At 55.2% G+C, this 22,466-nt stretch overlaps 1 protein-coding gene across 2 annotated transcripts in view; it reads left to right on the top strand.

Moving 5' to 3' along the window:
• The first annotated feature begins 4,960 nt into the window (after positions 1-4,960).
• Positions 4,961-22,466, top strand: part of ESRRB (estrogen related receptor beta) — a 168,055-nt gene continuing 150,549 nt past the window's right edge. Inside the window, exon 1 of one of the 2 annotated variants that reach the window (XM_008272007.5) lies at positions 4,961-5,174. In XM_008272007.5, coding sequence (XP_008270229.1) covers positions 5,173-5,174 — 2 coding nt within the window. In that variant the 5' untranslated portion in view covers positions 4,961-5,172. Of the gene's footprint in view, positions 5,175-5,312; positions 5,393-22,466 lie in introns of those variants that run through there. The other variant, XM_089322419.1, reaches the window with a different exon arrangement.

Genomic DNA, 22,466 nt, shown 5'->3' on the forward strand with positions numbered 1-22,466 from the left:
CTCTCACCTCTCTGTCTACTTTAAATCCCATTTGAAGACCAAAGAGATCTCATCATTCCCTATGGAGTCCATCCAAGGACTGGGAAATCTCCCAAAAGCCACTGGGCCCTGCTCTAACTCAGCCAGAGGAAAGGACACAAATCCATGGCAGAGACGCCCTGGGCCCTGGGAGCAGCACCCGGCGGGCACCCAGCCAGCGCTAGGCTCCTGCTCCTTGGCCCTCAGCCCCTTCCAGCTGTGTTCTTGGTGACAACTCTGTTGCTTTAGTCCAGGAACATACCAGAAGGAAGTGTCACTCGGTGTCCTCCAGGTGTGTGGGGGCCATGGCAGAGATGGTTAAACAGTGGCCCGGAGCACATCTTCCAAGTCAGGCAGACAGGGTTCAAATCCTACTGTGGAGCCTTGGGCAAGTCACTTCCCCGCCCTGACTGCCAGCTTCCTAGAGGATGGCACGGGGGAAGTAATCCCCGCCCATCATCCGGGCATACATAAGGGTTAAATCAAGCACTATTGATGTGAGCAGCCCCTCGTGCTCAGTAGATCTCAGTGAAGGACAGCAGTCATTTCCATTAGTACGTCTTCTCTGTAGCACGAGACAAGTACACACGGGCAGATAGCATACACTGAAGACAACATGAGATGTGGGAGACAGCGCACGTGGTGCTGTTGTTGACGATGGGTGAAGGAGATCGGTGGCCAGGTCCCCAGGGGGCAGGTGGTGGATGGGTGGGGTGTGCTGAACCACTGGGCCTGATGAGTTGGTTCCCTGGAAAATGGGCTTCCCACTCCAGAGGCCTCTGTGTCCACCTGGGAGTGGGCACCCAGTGCAGTGGGAGCCCCTCCTGTCGGGGATGTCCCATGGAGGGGATGGGACGGCCCTTCCCGCCTCCTTCTTCCACACGGGTGTCGCCAGCACTGAGCTGTGTTGCCCCCACCTGCTGTACCTGAAGAATGCCTTCTGGAAGGGAGAAGCCCAGCACTGTCCCCAGCTCAACCTTGCCCTTGTGTTCAAAGCCAGCCTGCCCACATCGGCCGCGCCCTGCTCTCCCGCGTCCCGGCGGGCAGTGATTAATGGCCTGCCGTGCAGGCTGCGTTGTGTTTAGGCCTGTCCCCAAGCACATAGATTTTTCTTTCCAGATAAAGCGAATGCAGGCCCTTCCAGGGCTGTGGGTCCCTGCCCACCCCTCCCGGTTGCCAGTCTGTGTTCGGGAACTCTGAAAGGTAAATGAATTGATAAGGTGGTGGGGGCGGGGCACGGCTGTCTGCTGTGGCCCCTGTACACAGTGTAAAGTCACCTTGATGTGCTGGGACTGATGACGCTGGAGCAAGCCGAGTGGAGACCAGTGGCACCAAGCAAACTAACACGGGGGAGCAATGGTCCCTCCTGCAGGTATGTGGTGAGGGGGTAATGGGGCAACCTGTGTGAGGCAGCAGGTGCACAGCCCCATTCGCCAAGTCACTGAAGCCAAAGGCCGTGAGGTTCACCTCCAGATACAGGGCCACGAACTAGGGTGGAGGCAGGCAGCGGGCCAGGGAGCCCACAGAGTGCTGCCGCGTGGTCAGCCTCCTTGTTGCTACAGAACACAGAGTGGACACACCGGATTTTAGCAGGAGGCCACAAACCGTCTGATTCTGCTTATGCGAAATGTCCAGAAAAGGCCAAGCATGGATCCAGGAGGCAGATCCGTGTCTGTCGAGGCCAGCGGCCCCAGCATCCATATGTTGATGAGAAATTTCCCTTTTGGATGCCATCATCGAGGCTGGGGTACTTGGTTACCGTGGTTCTAGGGGACCAATCTGTAGGAGAATGGAAGAGCACTGCTTAAGGGATGCGACATGAGGCTGAGGAAGGTGTTCTGGAGCAAGCTGGTGGTGATGGTTGTGCAATTTTGGGAAGTATTTAATACCACTCAGCTGCATACAATAAAGTGGTGCATTTTGTCATGTGAATTTTACAGTACTAAGAAAAAGTGTATATATATATATATACATATATATATATTGCATGCATGCACACACACACATGTGCATGCACACACACACACACACACACACACACTGGGACTTAGGAAAAGCTCAACTCAGCCCAGGGGAGCCGGAAGCACCTCTAAAGGAAGAGTGGGGCTCAGAGCCTCGTGGTGCACTCAGGGTTAGGTAACTGGGATTGCAGCGATGTTTGGGTAACTTCTTAAGAAAAGCCATGCTCTGGCCAACTGCGGAGGGTGGGCTCCAGGGGGAGTGCTCCAGGTGGGCAGAGCATCTTGTGTGGGGAGAGGGGGCAGGGAAGGGGCAGTAGAGGGAGAGGTGAGGGTGTGATGGGCCTGGCTGCTTGGGTGGCAGGCATGGGGGTCAGGGGAGCACTGCAGGGTCCTCAGGCGCCCACAGCCTTCCCCTGACCTTGACCTCTGCAGGCCTGAGGTCTTCCCATTGTCAGCAGTCTGCCCTGCAGGGCCCCACCTGGAAGGCAGAGAGTGCCTGGGGCTGCCGCTGACACCTGGGGCGTTTATGGAGGACACTGGATTTGCCACGCGCTGTTCTGAGCATCTCTTGTGTTGACTGTCCCCATGACAGTCCTAGGAGACAGAGGCTTAGCGTGTCTGCCTTGCTCCCGAGGAAACAGGCTGATAAGTCAAAGGAGTTGCACCAGTGTTTCCCAACAGTAGGTGGAAGAGGCAGCGTCCAAGGCAGGAGGGCTGGGTCTGGAATCAGACAGCTCCAGGGGTGTGTGTCTGTGGGTAGGCCCGTCTGCTCCCAGGCCACTGGCCCTGAAAGCTGGAGAGGTGATGAAAGCTGATGAGGTGGCTGCTGCTTGCCCCCGGCTCCACCTGGGGCAGCTTAGCCGGGGTGGGGGTGGGTGGATGCTGAGGTGGGCTTCAGCTGCAGGAGTGAGGACTGGGTCTGTGCAGTGGCTCAGAGGCCAGCCTGGAGGTGCAAAGCCAAAGCCCAGCTCCCCCAGGGGCTGCCCAGGGCCGCGTCTTCCAGGGGAAGAGGCCTTGTTCAGTCTGTGCACTGAGCACGCATCGCAGAAGTGGGGCTGTGCCACGGGGAAGCCCCAGGAGGGAGTCTCGCTCCAGAGGGAAGGACCTGGGAGCCCTGGCCCAGGGGAGTTCCACCTGCTCAGCGACTGAACCCCTGGGGAGCCCCCGACATGTCCAGGCCTGGGTGGGGGTCATGGGCCATGCAGGCCTGGTACCCAGGAGCACAGAGACTCTCAGGACCACAGGCAAAGAGTGAGCCAGTCCTAGGGGGTCTTCTGAACCCCTACTTGTGACCTTTCTCTTGGAAGACAGTCATTTCGGGGCGGGGTGCTTAGTGACCCAAACGGTAGGCGTCACTCATTCATTCACTCACTCATTCCATCAGTCAGTCCATCAGTGCACACTCTGAAGGGTCCTGTTACGTCTCGGGCACCATGGCAGCACCAGTGAGCCTGGCACACAAGCCATCACTATCCTCACGGAGCCCGTATTCCCACGGCAGCCCCGGGGGAGGGAGGCTATTTGAGGCTGTGCCTATTAAACAGGGTTTTTGACTTCAACAGTGTGGGCCCCAGGCCTTCCTCATGGTTTCTGTTGGCCTGGAGGGAGAAAGAAGCGATCTAACACTCAGAGGTTTGCCATCACTCCCTAAACCATGGGTGATTGGGAAGTACATGCCCCTTACCACACCAGCAGGGGACTGATCCTGTGGGGAAACTCACTCCAAATGCTGCTGCCATCAGCAGGCGCAAATGACCCAGAAAAACCAAGGCAGGTGGTCTCCGGTGGGCAGGTGGGAGCCGGAGGTGGCCAGGGTAGTGCAGCCCACCCCGTGTCGGTTCTCCACAACTCGCCCATTCTCTGGCGTCTGCCCCGTGGCTCAGCTTTGTCATTGCTCCAGGGGAGCCGCCCCCACTCTGCAGATGCGAGGCAAACAGTGTTCTCTAGAGACCCTCTGGTACCCACCCCCAAAGGCTGGGGCTCCCACCACCCATTCTCCTAGGAAATCCTTCTGGGGAACGAAAGGAGAGCCCAACACCCCAACCCCTCCAAGGCCTTGCCGCACGTGGCAGGTGTTTGGTTTGGAGGGCCATTTCCTGGCTTTTTTTTTTTTTTTTTTTTTTTTTTTTTTACAGGCAGAGTGGACAGTGAGAGAGAGAGGCAGAGAGAAAGGTCTTCCTTTTGCCGTTGGTTCACCCTCCAATGGCCGCCGCGGCCGGCGCGCTGCAGCCAGCGCACCACGTTGATCCAAAGGCAGGAGCCAGGTGCTTCTCCTGGTCTCCCATGGGGTGCAGGGCCCAAGCACTTGGGCCATCCTCCACTGCACTCCCGGGCCACAGCAGAGAGCTGGCCTGGAAGAGGGGCAACCGGGACAGAATCCAGCGCCCCGAGCGGGAATAGAACCCGGTGTTCCAGCGCCGCTAGGCGGAGGATTAGCCTATTGAGCCGCGGCGCCGGCTCCTGGCTTCTTCAGAGGCCCAGAGGCCTCCACCTGGGCGCCTCACCCTTGCGCCCTTCCCCCAGGAGCCTGCCTGCCCCCCGAGCCAGCAGAGCTCTGCTCCCTGCCTGCCTCTGGGTTTGGCAGGGGCCATGGAAACTTTCATGGAAAGCACTTGAGCTGACGAAGGCTCCCAAGTCAGGACTTTGCAGCCCCACAGGGCCCTGGGCACAGGATCCAGGGGCCCTGTGCCTCCCCGGGTCAGGACCCCCGGCCCCGGCTCCTCCCCTCACTCCCTGCCGCCAAGACCATCACTCAGCGGCTCTGCCATGACCCCAAGTGCCTGCTGGCCCACTGGAGACCTCATTGTCTCCCCACACACACCCCGGTTTCTTTGCCCTCCCCTAGTTCCTCCTCCCCTTTAGTGCACATCCCCCCACCCCCTTCCCGTGCCCATCGGCGGCTGTGGAGTCCGCCTGGGCTCGGTGGTGTTGGAAGTCTGGAGCTCTGGCTGTTTTGTTTAAGACCTGGTTATGGTTGTGAGTTTTTTTTTTTTTTTTTTGTCAGCTGCCTGTTATATCAATCACGGAGTGGGGCTCTATTTATAGGTTGGGAGTACTGTGTCCTTAGCCACAAAGAGACACAGACAGGGGACTGTCAGCTGGTGCCGGAGGAGCTGAGCCACGAGTCGTCAGCAACTGGACACACCTGAGAGGCAGCCCACGCCACCCGGGCCGTGCTCCGCGCCCGCCAAGCATGTAAGTGGCCAACTTCTCCCTGTCCCCTGCCCCAGCTCCTGCCTTGTGTCTTCTTGCTCTTTCTCCTACTCTCTCTCTCTCTCTCCACTCCCTCTCTCTCTCTCTCAATGGATAAAAATATCTCCCCACGCCTGCTCTTTTATCCTGGTTTTCCTTGCTGGAAGCATCTGTGTGTGGCCGAGGGGAAAATGTGGCCTTTCTCCGATGGTTGTCAGAAGGTCAGAGGGTCCCGGGGTGGCTGGGTGGGACAGGGATGAGAGCTCCTCTGGGGCCAGTAGGCTCCCTTTGATTTGTGTTTGTTTTCGCCGAGAAAAAGTAAGTCAATCAAAAGGGCAAGGGAAAGTTTACCCGCAGCTCAGCGGGGCGTTCTGTCTCCCAGTGTGAAAACTTTTATTTGCTGGCGGCTGGCTCTGGTGTGCGTGCGGGGAGCCCGGAGAAGGTGACAGAGAGGGGAGACCCGGTTCATGCGGGACAGGTGATGATGAATGGCTCGTCCCCTCAGCCAGGGACGGTCACGGCAGCCCTGATGGCCGGCTGGTCTGCGGCTTTGTGAGGGAAAGGGGCTTTGCCCCTGGCCGTGGAGCCGGGGGGCCGTGGGAGGATCTGTCCTGCCTTCCCGGCTTTGGTTGGCTCACTCCTGTCCCGGTGGGGGTGGGGGGTGGGGGACTCTCCGCCAGGTGTGGAGGGCTGTTGAGGGCATCTCTCTGCGTCCTTCACAAAGCAAGAAACTTAATATCGTGGTTCTGTGAAAGCCGTGCTTGTTCTGGACAGCCCCGGCAGTGCGCAGGCTCTGTGGGCACGTGGGCTGGCTCTGGAGCTGGCCCTCCCCAGCCACTGTCCAGGGTCCACGGGGTCCACGGGGCTCACCTGCCTGGAGCCTCCCGTGAAAACTTCATAGCTGGGGAGATGCCTTCATAGTCTTCACAGAGGGCTGGCAATGCTGGGTTCTGAAAACAGAATCCGGAGGGTGATGCTTAGTGTGTCTGGTGCGCAGCTTCCTAAGCCCATCTCATTCTTTCTAGCGGGGGTTTCTATTTACTTACACGATGTTTACCATCGCTCTGTGGCTGAGGACTGCGTCTGGATTTGTTTGTGGAAAAAAGTATCCAGACAGAGAAACAATCTTTCCTACCGTCTAGAAGCCTTAAACAAAGGAGAGAAGTCTGGATACTTTTCTGGTTATAAACAGAAGAGTTCTACTGGCCAAATGCTTGGGAGAAGTGAAATAATGTGGATGTAGAAGCAACCTAACCTCACTGTTATTTTGACTTTTTCGAAATGTTAACTTTCCTTTCCTTGGTTGTTTCCTTTCTACCTGTCTCTTATTTAGGGTCATTGATGTGTTTAATGCACTCATTCATTATCTTGCAGTAGGGAATCAGGAGTAAGAGATTAGCAGGTGAGCTCCACACATTCAAGTAGAGAAACCGGGAAGGAGTTTGGATAAAGGGGAGGAGGGGACCAGTCACTACTTAAGCCCAAGTACGGGAAGTCAAGCCTAAGAAATCCAGAAAGAAAAGAAGCAGCCCAGGAGTTCAGTGCGCTCTACATGTGACATTATTGTTATTTTTCCTACACCAAGGGCTCTCTCTTGATAAACATATCCGGCTGAAGGTTCTCAATAATGCTGTAGTGGGATTTGCTTGGTGGGTTATCGTTACTTAAAGTGCAAGTGAATCGAGTGATTGAGACGTTGCGCTCGGGAATCGCAGCCGCCTGCTGTTGCCATGGACTTGTAGGTGGCAATGGCTTTTCAGGGAAAGTGGGACTTTTTTTTAACCTTTGAGTACCAGAGCCTGCCTGGCCCAGACGCATGACTAAATGGACAGGGAGAAAGCCCCGCATTCCTGAACTGGTCCTGTGTTCACAAAGCGTGCACGATCCAGAGAGGAGTGTATCTGTCGAGACAGGCGGCTGGGAGCTGCCCCTTCCTTCGGCTACCTGCAGACGCTGTAGGTGGGGTGGAGGCTTGTTTAGCTGTGCCGGGTGATGGAGCACCTGGCTTTCGTGCTCGCGTTCAGCATGTGGCTGTCCCCTTCCTCTGGACGTAGGGACAGACGTGCAGTGGGGGTGGGGGGGCAGAATCTTCAGTGCATTTGCATAAGGCAGACTCTGATGGCTTAGTTTCTGCTTCAGTAACGATTAATTTCGTGTGGTCTGAGCTCCCATCAAACTCATTTTTTTTTTCCCCAAACTGATTTCTTAACTGCAATTGGTCACGGGGCTGTCTGTGACTTCGCGGCTGCAAAACCTAAGCCGTTCCAACCTTGTTGTTGTTTATTTCCCTGAACATGGGCAAACAGCTGCTGTGTGGTGTTTTATGTGGCTCCCCTCTCTGCAGCACACAGGAATCCAGTCCTGACCTCCTCCCAAATTGGGGACAGAGGGGCCAACGAGCAGGTGCTTTGGAACACAGTGGGCTCAGGTGCAAGCCCACCCATCTCGGGGAAGAAGGAACTGCAAACGCCCAGAAAGTGCTCCCCTAATTCAAATGATTTTACATAGCCGAGTTCTACCCCATAAATAACAAGTGGCAGCTGGCAGGGGTTTGAAGCTGGAGAACACGCAGCGTTCTCTCTCGCCATCACTTCACTGTGCAGTCTATCTGTCCATCTTCTTCTTATCTCTGTTTTTACATTTCATTATCCTCCCATTCTCTCTCGCCCTCCTCCACTCCCTCCCCCTTCTCGCCTTTCCTGAAAACACATTTCTATCTGGCACAGAAAATAAACTCAGATTGTGGGTAGTTATGTTAATCTAATTCAATCCTCGGTGGGTTAAGAGTGAAATTCTAATAGTGGAGCTGTTGAGGGCTTTTTTGTTAATGGCTTGGGGATTACATTGAGTTAAAGGCTCATTTCCTAATCAAACAGAGAGGGAGAGAGTGACTTCGAATATTTATGAGTCTCCCAGTGAGAGTTTAAACATTCAACTCCAAAAGCTCTGGTTTCTGCAGGAGGAAAGAGTTAAAACCCCTCAGGGCTGCTGGGAAAAAAATTAAACCAGTTAAGCCATCAGCATCTTCAGGCTGCTATACAACTTCTGTGCACTGGTGGAGTGCGAGGCAGGGCGGAGCTGGGGAGGGGGTGGGGGATAGGGTCACGAATCGAAAATGGAACCTGGGGCTGGAATCTGCTGATGTGATCAGAAAAAAGGTTCTCTCCTGTCGGATGCCACCTGCCGGAGGCCTGGAGGGGCTGGGTGCCTTCAACTCCCCACACCCATTCCCCTCCTCCAGTCTGGAGGTGAGCACATGAGAATGAGAATATGGCTCAATTTCCCGGCTGCTGGGGACAGATTCTCCCGGCTTTGGTCCTGGCTATGCAGTGCCGAGGGCTCTGCCTCCAGCTTTGATCTGTGACTGGGGCCGGCCCTGGGTCCTCGTGCCTGACTCTCTTCCCAAGGGCACCACCGAACCCGCCCATCTGGCTGGCAGAGCCCAGGTGAAGGCAGGTGGAGAGCTCCCTGAGCTCCAGCCAGGACACACGAGGAGCAACTTGGCCAAGGTCAGGCAATGTCAAAGGCACACAGGTCAGGCGACTCAGTCCCAGCAAGCTTTCTGGCCTCTCTGCCCCCCCCCCCCACCCCGGGGTCCGGTAGAGGAGAGGGGAAAGCAGGAGCCAGATGGAGGCCACATCAGGCCCTGGCTCCCTGGAGTGAGGGCCCCCTGTGTGGCTGGGGAAGGAGGAATCCCTCACATGCTGGACCTCGGGGCTCCCACCCACCCAGCCAGCAGCCTTGGCCTCTCTCACACGGGCTTTCACAGGCCCGCGGAGGCCCCAGGCAGCTGACATTCTTCCTGGGGGTGCTGGGCTTGTGGCTGCCCTGTGCCTGGGTGCAGGTCCTTCTCCTTGGCCTCCAGCCGGGCCCCCTCTGTTGTTGGCATCATCGCCCTGGGGGTGGGGGAGGGGTGTCTTTCTGCGGCCTCCCTCCTTAGACCACAGGAGTGGTCTCGGCCGCAGTCCCCTGTGTCAGCCCAGCCCCATGTTGTTGGTCCTTCCTAGCCTTTTGCTGTCGTGTGGGCCTCCTGTGGACAGCACAGGACTGTGCTTAAGAGCAGAGTCTAGGTCCTGGCACCCATGAAGCTTGAGCAGCTGAACCCCACAAGGCCTCACTTTTCCCATCTGCTAAATGGGAGTAACAATAGGACCCACCTGGTGGGGTGTTGGGAAGATGGAATGCATGTGACGGGCTTAGCCTTGGGCCCAACAATGGTGCAGCTTTTATTTGCTGGGTGTGGAGCAGTCCTGTGGCTCCAGAGCCCGAGGCCTCCCAGCAAGGGGGCTGTTTTCTTTGACTGTTGGCTGGGCAGTGCCCCATGTCAGCAGGACTCCCCACTTCATCCTGCAGCTTAGGAAACCAGAGGTGAAGGTGTGTGGGGAAAACCCAGTGACCTGAAAGTGACCAAGGGCTCTGAAATCTCTGTGGGCAGGGTCCGTGTACTCTGTCCACCCCATGGAGTGGCCCAGGCCAGTCCCTCTGTGAAGCCAGCAGGGCCGAGTGTAGACTCCTGGCTCATTGTGTGACCCCTGGATAGGTAGAGCCAGGAGCCGAGTGGGCATCCCTGGGTTCCTGCCAGGTGTCCTTTGGCAGGGTACCCCAGTCCTGGTGTCCACGTGCCCCTGTGCATCTTCATGCAAGGTCACTGGCCCTCTTCTCATTCCTTCCCCGCTGGGGACCCATTTGTTTCCTGGTGGGGGCAGAGCAGCCAGAGTGGAAATCATGGTGCTACCTGAACTTCCCATGCACCCCCGATCTCCCTCCTGCTCCCCCTCCTACATGTTGGCAGATCCAACTCCTGAACGCTCAAAGCCTGGCTGCCTGCCTTGTTACTCCCATACTAGTCACCTTTGGAGTTCCCAGTGCCTGCCTGGCCCAGGGCCTGACCATAGTATGTGTTCAGTACATGCGTGCCCGCCGTGATGTGCAGCTGTGCGGGTCCACCTGCTGTAACCACCGCATCAGCTCCTGACCCCAGCCCTCTCCCCTCCCTGCCCCTTCTGCTTCCAGAAAAAAAAAAAAAGCAAGTGACATGTGGCTTTTATTCATAGGTGCACAAACCTGGCCAGGAATTTTATTCTGCTCAGTGAAGAGCCTTTGTCTAAGTCGATGTCAGATTTAATTGCTAAACTGCTGTCTCTCCTGTGGGTTCTCTCCTCATTGTCATGCTCTCTCCCCTCTCGCCTTGCCGAGCCCTACCTGCCTCCTCTGCCTGTTCGCACTCGGAACGGGCCCCCGGCTCCTCCTCCTGCGTGAACCACTCGGGTCCCGGGGGGTGCACATGAGAGGGAGCCCTTCCTTCTGAAGTGTTCCACAATGTCTGCTTCCATTAGCGCAGACAAGGCTTTTGAAAGGTGTCAAGTTATGAACATCATTGCAGGTACCGGATGCTTCCCAGAGCAGCCTTCCTGCTCGCGTCTGGAAGACGGGGGCGTAAGAACTCAGACTGCCGAGGGTTAAATGCTGGTGGAGGAAAGTCTGGGCCTCTCTTGGGGACCAGTGGCTGGCTGGGACCATTGATTAGCTTGGCTTAGTGATCTTTCTAGCAATATTCAGGAGTGAAATTATTGCTGATTAGGCTGTGTGTGTATGTGTGTGTGTGTGTGCGCACGCGAAGGTTTGCGGTAGGATAAGACAGGAGAAAGAAATGCCATGGATTGTTTGCTCCTAACCTGGTCTCAGGAGAGGCGCTCCCAGTCTGCGTATCTGAGGTTGCGGGGTGGGCTTTGTGCCAGCCCACGGCAGATGAGAGAGGGGCCAGGAGGAAGGGCGCCTGAGACCGCCCTGCACAGACTTTGTGCAACTCCCTGATGAAGGGTAGTGATTTTCAAATGAAAAGTTCAAAAAGCAAGTCTCGCAGAGAGAGGCCCAATGTTGAGGGCCGGGCTCGTGTGCGGGCTCTGGTGGTCCGTGGGCCAGCCTGCGGTCGTGGAAGGAGACACGTACCAGGTGTTGCAGCCCCGTCCTGACCCCAGGATCAGTGGCAACGAAGGTGCTCGCGCTCTTGGGCCCCGAGTTCCCTGGAGTATAAAGTGAGAGGCGGAGGAACTCGCTGGCTGTCCAAGTGCCCACGTTTAGGACTGGTGGTGGTGGTGGTGGACCCAGGACCCTGTGCGCCCGGCATAACCAATGAGTGAGGTCGGCCCACATCAGCCTGTTCCTCCAAGGCCTCTGGCGCAGGTGCACCTCGGCTCCGGCTGCATGACTACCGACAGCTTCCTTGGTTGGTTCTCTGTCCTCACCGTCCTTTTGCCAAGCTCCTCCATAAAGTTATTGGAAAATCAGTGACGACCAGGACAGTCCCCAAAAAGTTCATGGAAATGTGTGCTTTGAAAAAGCTGCAGCTGTGGGTGGGCCTTTGTCCCAGAGGTTAAGATCCCCCTCGTGATGCCAACCTCTCACATTGGAGTGTCTGGGCTGGAGTCTTGGCTCTACCCCTGCTTCCAGCTTCCTGCTGCTGCACACCCCGGGAGGCAGCTCAAGGAGTTGGGTCCCTGCCACCCATGTGGGAGACCTGGATTGAGTTCCTGGATCCTGGCTTCCACGTGGCCCAGCCCTGGCTGTTGTGGGCATTTGGGGAGCAAATCAGGTAATGGAAGATCTCTCTCTCTCTTTCTGCCTCTCAGATAAATCAAATGAATAAACAAAAATTTCAAAAAAGAAAAAGCTATGCATGGATTTCAGAACTTTTTGTACCAACATAAACATTTTTTCATTCCAGTTTCTGTCCATTTTCCACGAACTTTTTGAAGCACCCTCGTGCTTGTTCAGAAACAAGCGTGCACTTGAAATTGTTGACCTCAGCTCCTCAAGACCCTAGGTTTGTGCCCTTGTGATCTGAGGCTTCCGCCCTCCCCAGTGCTCCGGCCCAGAGTCACAGCTGGGCCTCTACCCATGGGGGGCACCTGGTCCTCAGGTTTGCTGAGTCTTGGCTTGGAGCTGGTGTTGTGGTGCAGCAGGTTACATGTGGGAGCACAGGTTTGAGTCCTGGCTGCTTTGCTTCCTATGCAGCTCCCTGCTACTGCACCCGGGAAAGCAGTGGAGAGTGGCCCAGGCGCTTGGGCCCCTGCACCCACATGGGAGAACAGGACAGAGTTCCCGGCTCTTGGTTTTGACCTGACCCAGCCCTGTCTGTCATCTGTTGTGTCCATTTGGGAAGTGAACCAGAGGATGAAAGATTCTCTCTCTCTCTCTCTCTCTCTCTCTGTGTGTGTGTGTGTATACCCTTTAAATAAAATAAGTGAATAAATCTTTTAAAAAAGTGCTTTCATAAGAGGCCTTTGGCAGCCTGGGCAGAGAGAGCACAGCTGGGATTTTGGGTCCTTAATTTCATTCCCTGTGGCTTGATTTCTGTGCCTGCTGGATGGGGCCGGTACCTGCTCGGAGCATCTCACAAGGGTGGCGAGAAGCTAAGATAAAACTCACAGGGTAAACATCCCTGAAAAAGGGCAAGTACTTACCAGCTGTAGTCTAAATCTTTCCCCCAGATGGCGGCCTCTGGGGAGGGGTGTGGGTGAGAAGCAGCTTTAAGAGCCGAGCCACTGGGTCCTTACCCAGCTTGTACCAACTGCAACCTTGGGCAGGTCCCAGCCTCTCCTCTTCACACTCAGTCTTATCTGTAAAATGGGGAGATGAGCGTTTCCCTGGTTGTGTGGCTTAGAGAAAAACCCCCTTACAACCTCCGATCACACCTGCTGGATAAACCCTCAAAGCCGTCGTGACGATGGTGACAATTTGTTGTAATCATTTTCCACGCCGAGAAGACTAAAGTGGGAGAAAACTTGCAGTCGCCCTGGATAGCTTACAAGAAGCAAAAGGTGCGTCTCCAGAGGTGACCTAAAGACGTCCCCTCATCCTGCACAGGTCCCTGCTTGGGGCATTGCATTTCCACAGCCCCATGACCTGTCTGGGGTTGGGGGTGGTTGGGCCAAGCTCTCACCTGTCACAGACACCTGCTCTCCACAGCCTGGCACACGAGGGTATCTCAGAAACGCCATGCGGGAGCGGGCATTTGGCCCAGCAGGGAGGTGCTAGCTGGGGCACCTGCACCCTATATCAGAGCCCCTGGCTTCAATTCCAGGCCCCAGCTTCCTGCCAATGCAGACCCTGGGAGGCAACAGTGACAGCTCCAGTCATAGGTCCCTGCCACCCACGTGGGAGACTGGGTCAAGCTCCTGGCTCCATCCTGGGCTGCGGTGGGTGTGTGGGGAGAGAGCTTGCAGATGGGAGGTCTCTCTCTCTCTCTCACACAACTCTCTCTGCATCTCAAATAAATAATTATTTAAGGTTCTTAGAAAATGACATTAAAAGATCCATTTATTTTGGTGCAAAACCTTTGGAAATCTATGCAGCATTTTTCTGTAATGCACATCTTCTGTGAACTCTCCGAGGAGCCCTCCTCCCCGGGTGCCAAGCCCAGCTGCGAGGGCAGGAACCAGTGGCCATGGCTGTCTTGTGTGTCCATATGCGCCCTGAGTCACTGCAGTGTGGTTTGTGAGTGGCGCCAACACCCTCTTCCCCGAGCAGCAGAACAGAGGGGACTGCTTGCTTTCTACCTGCGTGGAACACACATGCTCCCAGGGGACCTGTGATGGGCCGGGGGAGGGGGCGGTTTGTGTGCACGTGTGCAGGTTCAGGGCACTGTGGGCAGCCATCCGTGACTCTCTCCTTGCCTGTCTTGGGCTGCGAGTCATCTAGAAGGAACGTGTAATTAATGTTTACTCTGGTGCACGCCATTGAGAACCCCCGCATGTAATGCCTCTCGAGTTAATTCTGCCTTCGATGGCCATCTGCTTTCGCTGCTTTGGAAACCAGTAGGGATGGAGACCCGCATTCGACCCAGGGGAAAAAGAGCAGGCGGTGGCGGGTAAGCGTCCCACGTGTCAGCCTTCCTCTTGGGCAGCTGATACCTGCAGTGGGGTTTTTCTTGGGCAGAGTCTCACCCAGTCCCTATCCTTAGTGGTAGATGCTTCGAAGCCAGCTGTCAATCCCAGGGCTAGTCTTGGTGGATTTCTTGGACAGTCGGCAGCATCCATAAGGGAAAGGCATTTAGGGACATTTTTAGAGACAGAGGCTGCCATTTGTACAGGTTTTAACACACGTAAGAAGGCACGCATGGCCAAGGGATTGGTCTCAGGACAGGTGAGGAGTGAGAAACGTCTGCTCCAGCGCAGGGGCAGGCTCAGCACCGCTCTCACTCCCCCTCTGCCAAGTGCACGGGTTTGCTTTGGCTTCCCCAGGCTCCTCCCTCGCTTTCTCTCCACATTTATTTTTGGGATACATTTGCCTGATCACATAAGGTGGTGGATGGGGCCAGAGAGAGGGAAAGTGAATGCATTATAATTAAACCTGTGGAATCTCTTTGCTAAAAATATCAGAAATATTACCTTGAAATATGACACGCTGCTGATGTCATTGGACACTGTTGTGGAGGATACCAAACTGTTGACGGAAAGAAAACTGATTTTCATGTCAGCACAGTGAGCAAGCATTTCCATCGGCTTCCAGAAGCCACTGCCAGATCTCTCTGTACAGGCCGCTTTGTCTCCTCTCTCTCTCTCCCTGTTCCTTTGCCTGTGAGAAGAATGGGTAGACCAGATGATCTCCCAAGACTTCTCTAGGTCAAGCCTTGAACTTCTCCCTCACTCCACTTAGCAGTGATCGATCACCTGTGGCACAGCTATTTATGTGTCTTATTTCCCCAGCAGAATTAAGCATTCAATGGACAAGGACTGGTGGTCCCATCCCCCAGCACTGTGCCTGGACACGACAGGCACCCAGCATACTTTTTTTTTTAAAGATTTATTTTATTTATTTGAAAGACAGAGTTACAGAGAGAGAGAGAGAGAGAGAAAGAGAGGTCTTCCATCTGCTGGTTCATTCCCCAGATGGCCGCAACAGCTGGAGCTGTGCCGATCCGAAGCCAGGAGCCAGGAGCCAGGAGCCTCCTCAGGGTCTCCCACATGGGTGCAGGGGCCCAAGGACTTGGGCCATCTTCCACTGCTTTCCCAGGCCATAGCAGAGAGCTGGATGGGAAGAGGAGCAACCGGGTCTTGAACCGGCACCCATATGGATGCCGATGCTTCATGCCAGGGCTTTAACCCGCTGCACCACAGCACTGACCCCCGGCATACTTTGAATGTACTAAAGCTAGAACAGAAGTAACCTAGCGCTTAAAATCCCTGCATCTCATATCAGAGTATCTAGGTTCAGTTCTCGGCTCCCAGCTCCAGCTTCCTGCATTTTGGGAGGCGGCAGTGATGGTCCAAGTGGTTGGGTTACTGCCACCCGCATGAGAGATCTGAACAGAATTCTTGCCTCCTGGCCTCAGCCCTGGCTGCGAGGGTGTGGATTCAGGGGGTGAACCAGTGAATGGGATCTCTCTCTCTCTCTCTCTCTCTCTCTCTCTGGGTATGTCTCAAATAAATAAATAAAACATGTTTAAAAAGAAAGAAATGGCAGGTGGGTGCAGCCTCTCCCTGCTCCAGCCAGCGTGGACTTCTGCCATTTCTAGAAGGGCCAGGCATTGTTGATTGTGTCTCACGGTCTAGGTTTCTCGAGACCCTGCCTCACTGCTTAGGGATAGAGGCTCACGGAAAATGCTGACGATACGTAAATGGCGCTGCCTAAGAAAGCCGCCTGTGAACACAGCTAGAACCGCCGTGGCTTCCCAGCCGCCGCGCCTGCTCCTCTGGGTGGCTGTCCTCCTGTCTGGGTCTGCCCCGCCCCCATCCAACTCTATTAATTGAAAAATATTACACTTGCAGAATTGCTAAATAAGGAGCCCTCAGAGCACCAAGTATCCCTTTTCCATTTTCTGGGTCCCTATGTGCTTTCTTATAAAGATGTTTTCTTGATTTTTACTAAATGGCCTTGATTTTAGCATTAATCTCTGTGTGACAATTCTTCTCCTGGTGTCTAACTCATTTCTGAGATAGTCTCCCCTAAGTCCTCAACTCCACGTCCGCGGGTCTCGACGTGCCCCCGTTCACTCCTGCCTTTGCCATTTCATAAAACTTACAAAGTGATTCCTTTATCCGCTGGACCCTTGATCTCCGGCTTTCCCTAGTTTGCCTCCAAAATTTCCCAGAAGAACCCTTCTTAGGATCGGACTTTCACAGGCAGAAGGTCTTGGGGCTCTGTCATTTCCATACTGAGCCTGGGGACTCGCTTTGTTCTCAGGCCCCTAAACCCTTACCTGTTCTCTAACCAGCAGTTTTTCACATTTGGGGATGAACCATATTGCAAATTTAAAGCTTTCAAAACTCTCCAGCCTCTTTCCCTGGCTCCATATCGTGCAGGAGCCCTCCCTCCCCAGTCCCTCCCCTCGTTAACCGCCCCGTTTCCTGGCAGCGAATCCTGACGCTTCCCCAAGGCATTGCCTCCTCACGCTGTTTACTTGCTGGCTTTCCTCGTCTGTACGTGGGCTCCCACCTCTGCAATGCCTCTTCTGCATGTACCTGGTGGGAAGAAGCCTTTTTGAAGGCCGGCTATGTGCTGGAAGCACCCCATGCTTTGTCTGATTATCCTGGTAATGACCCGAGTATATAGCCGTGTGATGCTTCCTGTACTCTGGGAGAGAAAGCTGAGGCATTGAGGTTAAGGACCTCACTTAACATCACCGGGTAACCCTAAGTGGTATCACCCAGTGTCACCATCAAGTTGAGCGCACCAGGCAACCATTAAAACCCACAGGAATACCCTTTTGTATCACTGAAACATGCTTTACTTTGGTTTTCTTTGAAAGGCATTGACAGAGAGAGAGAGAAGGACAGAGTCATAGCAGGATTGTCCACCTGTTGGTTGACTCTCCAGTTGCCCTTAAACAGCCAGATCCGGCCAGGCCCCAGCCAGGATCTAGGAACTCAATCTGGGTTTCCCACGTGGGTGGCAGGGGCCCAACCATTTGCTTCCCAGGGTTTGCATTAGCAAGAAGCTGGAGTCAGGAGTGGAGCTGGAACTCAAACCCAGGCACTCTGACGTGGGACGCTGGTGTCCCGAGCGGCCTCTTCACAGCTGTGGCCAACACCCGCCTCTCTGTTACACATGCTTTGAACTTGTCAAAGTTTTTGTCTTTTTATTTATTTTCTTTGCAAAGAGTTGAGTGTCCCCCTTGACAGACACATGTAAAAGAGAGATCCTAGGGCCAGCACTGTGGCATAGTGGATAAAGCCACTGAGTGCAGTGCTGGCATCCTGTATGGGTGCCATTTCAAGTCCTGGCTGCTCCATTTCCAATCTAGCTCTCTGCTATGGCCTGGGAAAGCAGTGGAAGATGGCCCAAGTGCTTGGGCCCCTGTGCCCGCATGGGAGACCCAGAAGAAGCTCCTGGCTCTTGGCTTCGGATGGCTTCATTGTGGCCATCTAGGGAGTGAACCAGTTGATGAAAGAGCTTTCTCTCTCTGTGCCTCTGTCTCTCTATAGCTCTGCCTTTCAAATAAATAAATCTTTTTTTTTTTTTTAAAGAGAGGCCCAGAAACTCTAGCTCTCATGCCCAAGTCCCTGCATCGTTGTCAGCATCCCAGCACAGAGCCTCATCCCAAGTCTGCCCTCTGTGAATCACCCTTAGCTCCCTTTTGCAGCTGCTAAGCGTCTTGCCTTTCTACAAATCGGTTTTCAAGGATCTCTGCAGAGGAGCTGGTGAGCTCGGTGGTAGGACGGGGACCAGACTCCAGAAGCACCGCGGGCGGGGGTGCCTGCTGGGTAGCACAGCCCTGTCTTCTGCCCGGTGATGGCCACATCTTCCTGCCCCTTCTCGATTCTGACCATGCACACTCCCTCCATCAGCCATGGACGTCTTTACCGCCTCGTGTTCCATGCTCTGTGCTACGTGTCGTCTTTCTGCAGACTCAGAGCTGGTGGTCCACCTCTTTTCCCACCACTGGGGTCGTTCACGGGTCCTCCCCTCCACCTTCACCTCAGCCCCCTGCCGGATTTTCTTACCGAGGGAGCGAGGTGTGGGAGGAGCAGTCTCTTGCTAGGGCCAGTGCCTCAGCCTTTTTCTCCATCCCACTCTCCCGTGACCTTGCTCTCTCCTCTCCGCCTGCCCACCTTGGCTCTCGGGATGCTGATCAGCTCTCCCAAGAGAGCTAGGGCCCCCTCACCTGGGATGGAGTCCAACATGCACTCACCATTTGGGAAAGAGGGTTTGTCCTCCCTCTGTCCCTTGCCCAGCCCTCTGAGGACGCAGGCTCACCAGGTTTCCTGTGGCCTCACATTTTCCCGAGGAGCCCTGTCTGCCTTCAGTCTCCCTCCTGGACACGGTGGGTGGGGACGGCTGTGGGTGCTGATGGGGTTTAATGGTCATGGTCACGGATGTGATTTCTAAGGTTTGGCGCCACCCCACCCCAAGTCAGGGTGTCGCATTGGATGACCTTGATCAGTTTAGGGAACCCAGAGACAGCTTTCCTGTCTCTAGGGCCAGTTTTCCTGTCTTGTCTGGGACTCTTACAGCCCTGATCCTTGGTTCATTTTCATGGGCAAATACAGCTCCTGCAGAGGAGGCATGTTTGGCATGACGGTGGGTTCTTGGGAGAGCCCCAGGTCCCCGGCTGCAGGGTGGCAGGAGTTCAAGGTGAGCTGCAGGATCTGTTGACTTCCTGAGCGGTGGCCTTGACCCAGGCTCGGTTCTCCAGGTTGGAGTGACACAGAGGCGGCCAAGAGTGTGTTCTTATGGTCCTGGGCCGTGGCAGGTTCCGGGACTGGGAGCCGCCCAGACTGAGTGAGTCTCTTGCTTCCTGGTTGCCTCTTCACCCAGTGGGGACCTGCCCTTGTCTCTGCCAGGTGGGTTCCACAGTCAGCCAGGCTGTTGGGGATGGCAGTGTCTTAGGTTCCCCAGAATTCTGTGTCGCAGAGTGTTTTCTGGAGGAACCTGCGAGGGAGTGAGAGAAGAAACAGAGGGCTGGCGTGGGCGTTTGGAATGGAAGTTAGCTCACCGCGTGGGAACCCACATCTCGTATTGAAGTGCCTGGGACTGCTCCACTCCCAGTTCCGGCTTCCTGCCAGTGTACATTCCTGGGAGGCAGCAGATGATGTTTCCAGTACTTGGGCCCCTGCTTCCACGTGGGAGACCCTGATGGAATTCTGAGCTCCTGCCTTCAGCCTGGCCCAGTCCTGACTGTTGGAGGCATTTGGGGAGTGATCCATTGGTTAGAAGATCTCTCGATCTCTCTCCCCACCCACAACCTCTCCTATCCACCCTTCTCCTTTTCAAATAAAAAAAAATTTTTTAAAAAGAGAAGCCAGGATGGGACTGGCATTGTGGCTTGCTGGTAAATTGCTACCTGTGACAATGACATCCAGGCACTGGTTCGTGTCCTGGCTGCTCCACTTCCGATCCAGCTCCCTGCTAACGGCCTGGGAAAGCAGCAGAAGATGGCTCAAGTGCTTGGGCCCCTGCACCCACGTGGGGGACCCAGAAAAAGCTCCTGGCTCCTGGCTTCGGTCGGGCCAAGGCCTGGCTTTTGTAGCTGTTTGGGGAGTGAACCAGAGGATGGAAGATCCCCCCCCCCCACTTTCTCTCTCTGTAGCTCTGTCTTTTAAATAAATAAAATAAATCTTTAAAAGAGAGAGAGAGGGAGAGAGCGAGCGTGGGGAGGAAGCCGAGCAGTGTTGGCTTGTATTCCAGCCCCAGCTGCTTCCCCCAGGAGCTCAGGAGCACCAGCCACAGGGCAGAGCTGCCCTGCCGGGAGCCAGGGAGATCGGCCAGTTCCACTCCACCTCCATCAGTCGCTGGCCCTTCTGGACCAAGGGGGCTCCCCTTGCTGGCTGGGGGCAACTGTCAGGAGAAGGCTGCAGCTGTGGCAGGTGAGGACGGGAGCAGAGCACCAGCAGCGCCCGGTAGAGGAGAAGCTAGAGACGGCGCCTAGAGTGGCCTCCTCCCCTCCATCTCCAGGAGGCCTCTGGAGTTTGACCGTGAGCTTCCATCGCTGTCCAGGTTGAGTCCAGGCTAGAGCCCTTCATAAGACACCAGGACCCTGGATGTTGAAGATTCCAGGATACTCAGACAGGGATTCTTTAAGAAAAATACCTATTCATCTATTTCAAAGTCGGAGTTACAGAGAGAGAAGGAGAGAGAGAGAGAGAGATCTTCCATTCACTGGTTCACTCTGCAGATGCTCCCAATGGCAGGGCAGGGCCAGGCTGAAGCCAAGAGCTTCATCCGGTTCTCTGACATGGGTGCAGGGGCCCAAACACTTGGGCTATCCTCCGCTGCTTTCCCAGGTGCATGAGCAGGGAGCTGGACCAGAAGTGGAGCAGTCAGGGCATGTATTGGTATCCATATGGCATCACAGGTGGTGGCTTTACCCACTGTGCCACAGCCGCATCCCCAAGGGATTTTTAAAAAATACATCTATTTTATTTGAAAGAGAGAGAGGAAAGAGAGAGAGAGAGAGAGCACGCTTCCATCCACTGGTTTGCTCTCCAAATGGCCATGGCAGTGGAGGCTGGGCCAGGCTGAAGCCAGCAGGCAGGAATTCCATTGGGTCCTCTTACATGGGTGGCAGAGGTCTAAGTCCTCCACGGCCTTCCCAGACACGTTGGCGGGGAGCAGGGTCAGGAGCGGAGCGGCTGCGACTTGAGCTGGTGCTCCAGGGGGGCCCTAACCCTGCTGGCCCCCAAATAGGGATTCTGAAGAGAGCCAGTTCCCTGAGAACGGATTCCACCACCCTCTCTGGTCTAGGCTCAGTGAAGGCAGAAGAAGAGAGAGACACTCACCACCTGCTGCTTTCACTCTGGGGAGCTGGACTCGGAGGAAGAACAGCCTCTTCCTTGCAAGGAGGCAGGCTCCCCCTCTGCTGCCTTCCATGCAATTCCGGGGTCCCTACGACGGCCCCCCACTGGGGACCTTTTCCACTTTGACATGTCTTTAGTAAGTGGCCAGGACAGCGTGTGCAGGCATGGCCTGTTGACCAAGCAGCGTCCATTACAGATGGCTGTGGCTGGCTCTGCACAGGAAAAAAAAAAAATACAGGAAGATCAGTTCTTGTCCTCTTGGACTTTGAAATACAGAATCAGTTGGAGAAAGGGCAGGGCTGCCTGCTTGCTGTACTTGGCTGTGACCTGTCTGTCTGCCTCAAGGGTAGGCACAGGGGAGGTGTGTATATGAGCCAAGTGTGCAGCCGGCCTGGGCAGGGGTGGTGGGCGGGGGCGGTTTGGGGAGGAATGTGGTATTGTGGACTGAGTGCACTGGACTAACTTCTTTGCATATTTTTGCATCTCATTTCCATAGCAAACCCTCCATGTAAGTGGGATCCTCCCTTCACAGCTGGGGCTCCCAGCTCAACCTCCCTAAGTGGGTTGCAGATCTAGGAAATGGTACAGATGTGTTTCAGATTCAAGTTCCAGTGCCTCTGTAGCTCACGGCATCTCATCACAGACCAGGGGGGGCTCGGAGTCCTAGTGCTGGGAGCTCTGCAGGGGTGCTGGCCCCTGCAGCTCATCCCAGCCCCCAAGGGCCCCGTGAGAGCTCCTCTGCCCTGCGCACTGCCCTCCTCCCACACAACCACTGTCACACATCCACTGTGCCATTGCTGCAGGCTGCCGCCCCTGCTAAAGCACACCTGCTCTGTGTTTATCTCAAGACACCTCCTCCTGGAAGCTTCCCTAGTGGTGCAGTGAAGCCCAAGAGTAAAGCTCCCCCACTCTGCATGTCCAGGATCCAACCTTGATCCCCGCACGGGCATGCAACTGTTCACATGTGTACCCATGAACACACACATGTGCACTAGGCACAGGCTGTGATGCCTGCTCCACATCTCCGTGTGTCCCCACTGAAAATGCACTCACAGGTGTGAGGGACTCCAAAACGTTCGTGGAACATGGGATCAAAAGGAAAGCGCTTGTTGGTGCAGAGGCTGGTGTGGTAGGATAACAAGTTAAGCTACGCCAGCTTCCCCTATCAGAGCACTGGTTTGAGACCCACATACTCTGCTTCCCACCCAACTCCCTGCTAATGTGCCTGGGAAAGTAGCAGAAGATGGTCCCAGTACTTGGGTTCCTGCCACCCACCTGGAAGACTTGGATGAAGTTCTTTGTCCTGGTCCAGCCCTGCCTGTTGCAATGCAACTCAACAAAGCTCAGAGACAGTGCATGCCACATGGTCTGTGTGGCCACAGAAGCATCAGGGTGGGGGCAGTTCTGACGGCCACCGTCAGTGCTATCTAAGATGTGTCTGGCGTGGGAAGTGGATCATAGACCTGGAGAGAGCACAGGGGTGAGGTTCGCTTTGGAAGATGGTGGCACGTGAGTCCCGCTCCTCCTCCACCCTCAGGACTCCACCACACCTTTATCC

Source organism: Oryctolagus cuniculus, chromosome 20 (assembly GCF_051225735.1).
Source record: "Oryctolagus cuniculus isolate XC-2025 breed Fujian yellow rabbit chromosome 20, ASM5122573v1, whole genome shotgun sequence".
In the NCBI taxonomy this organism is placed as follows: domain Eukaryota; kingdom Metazoa; phylum Chordata; class Mammalia; order Lagomorpha; family Leporidae; genus Oryctolagus; species Oryctolagus cuniculus.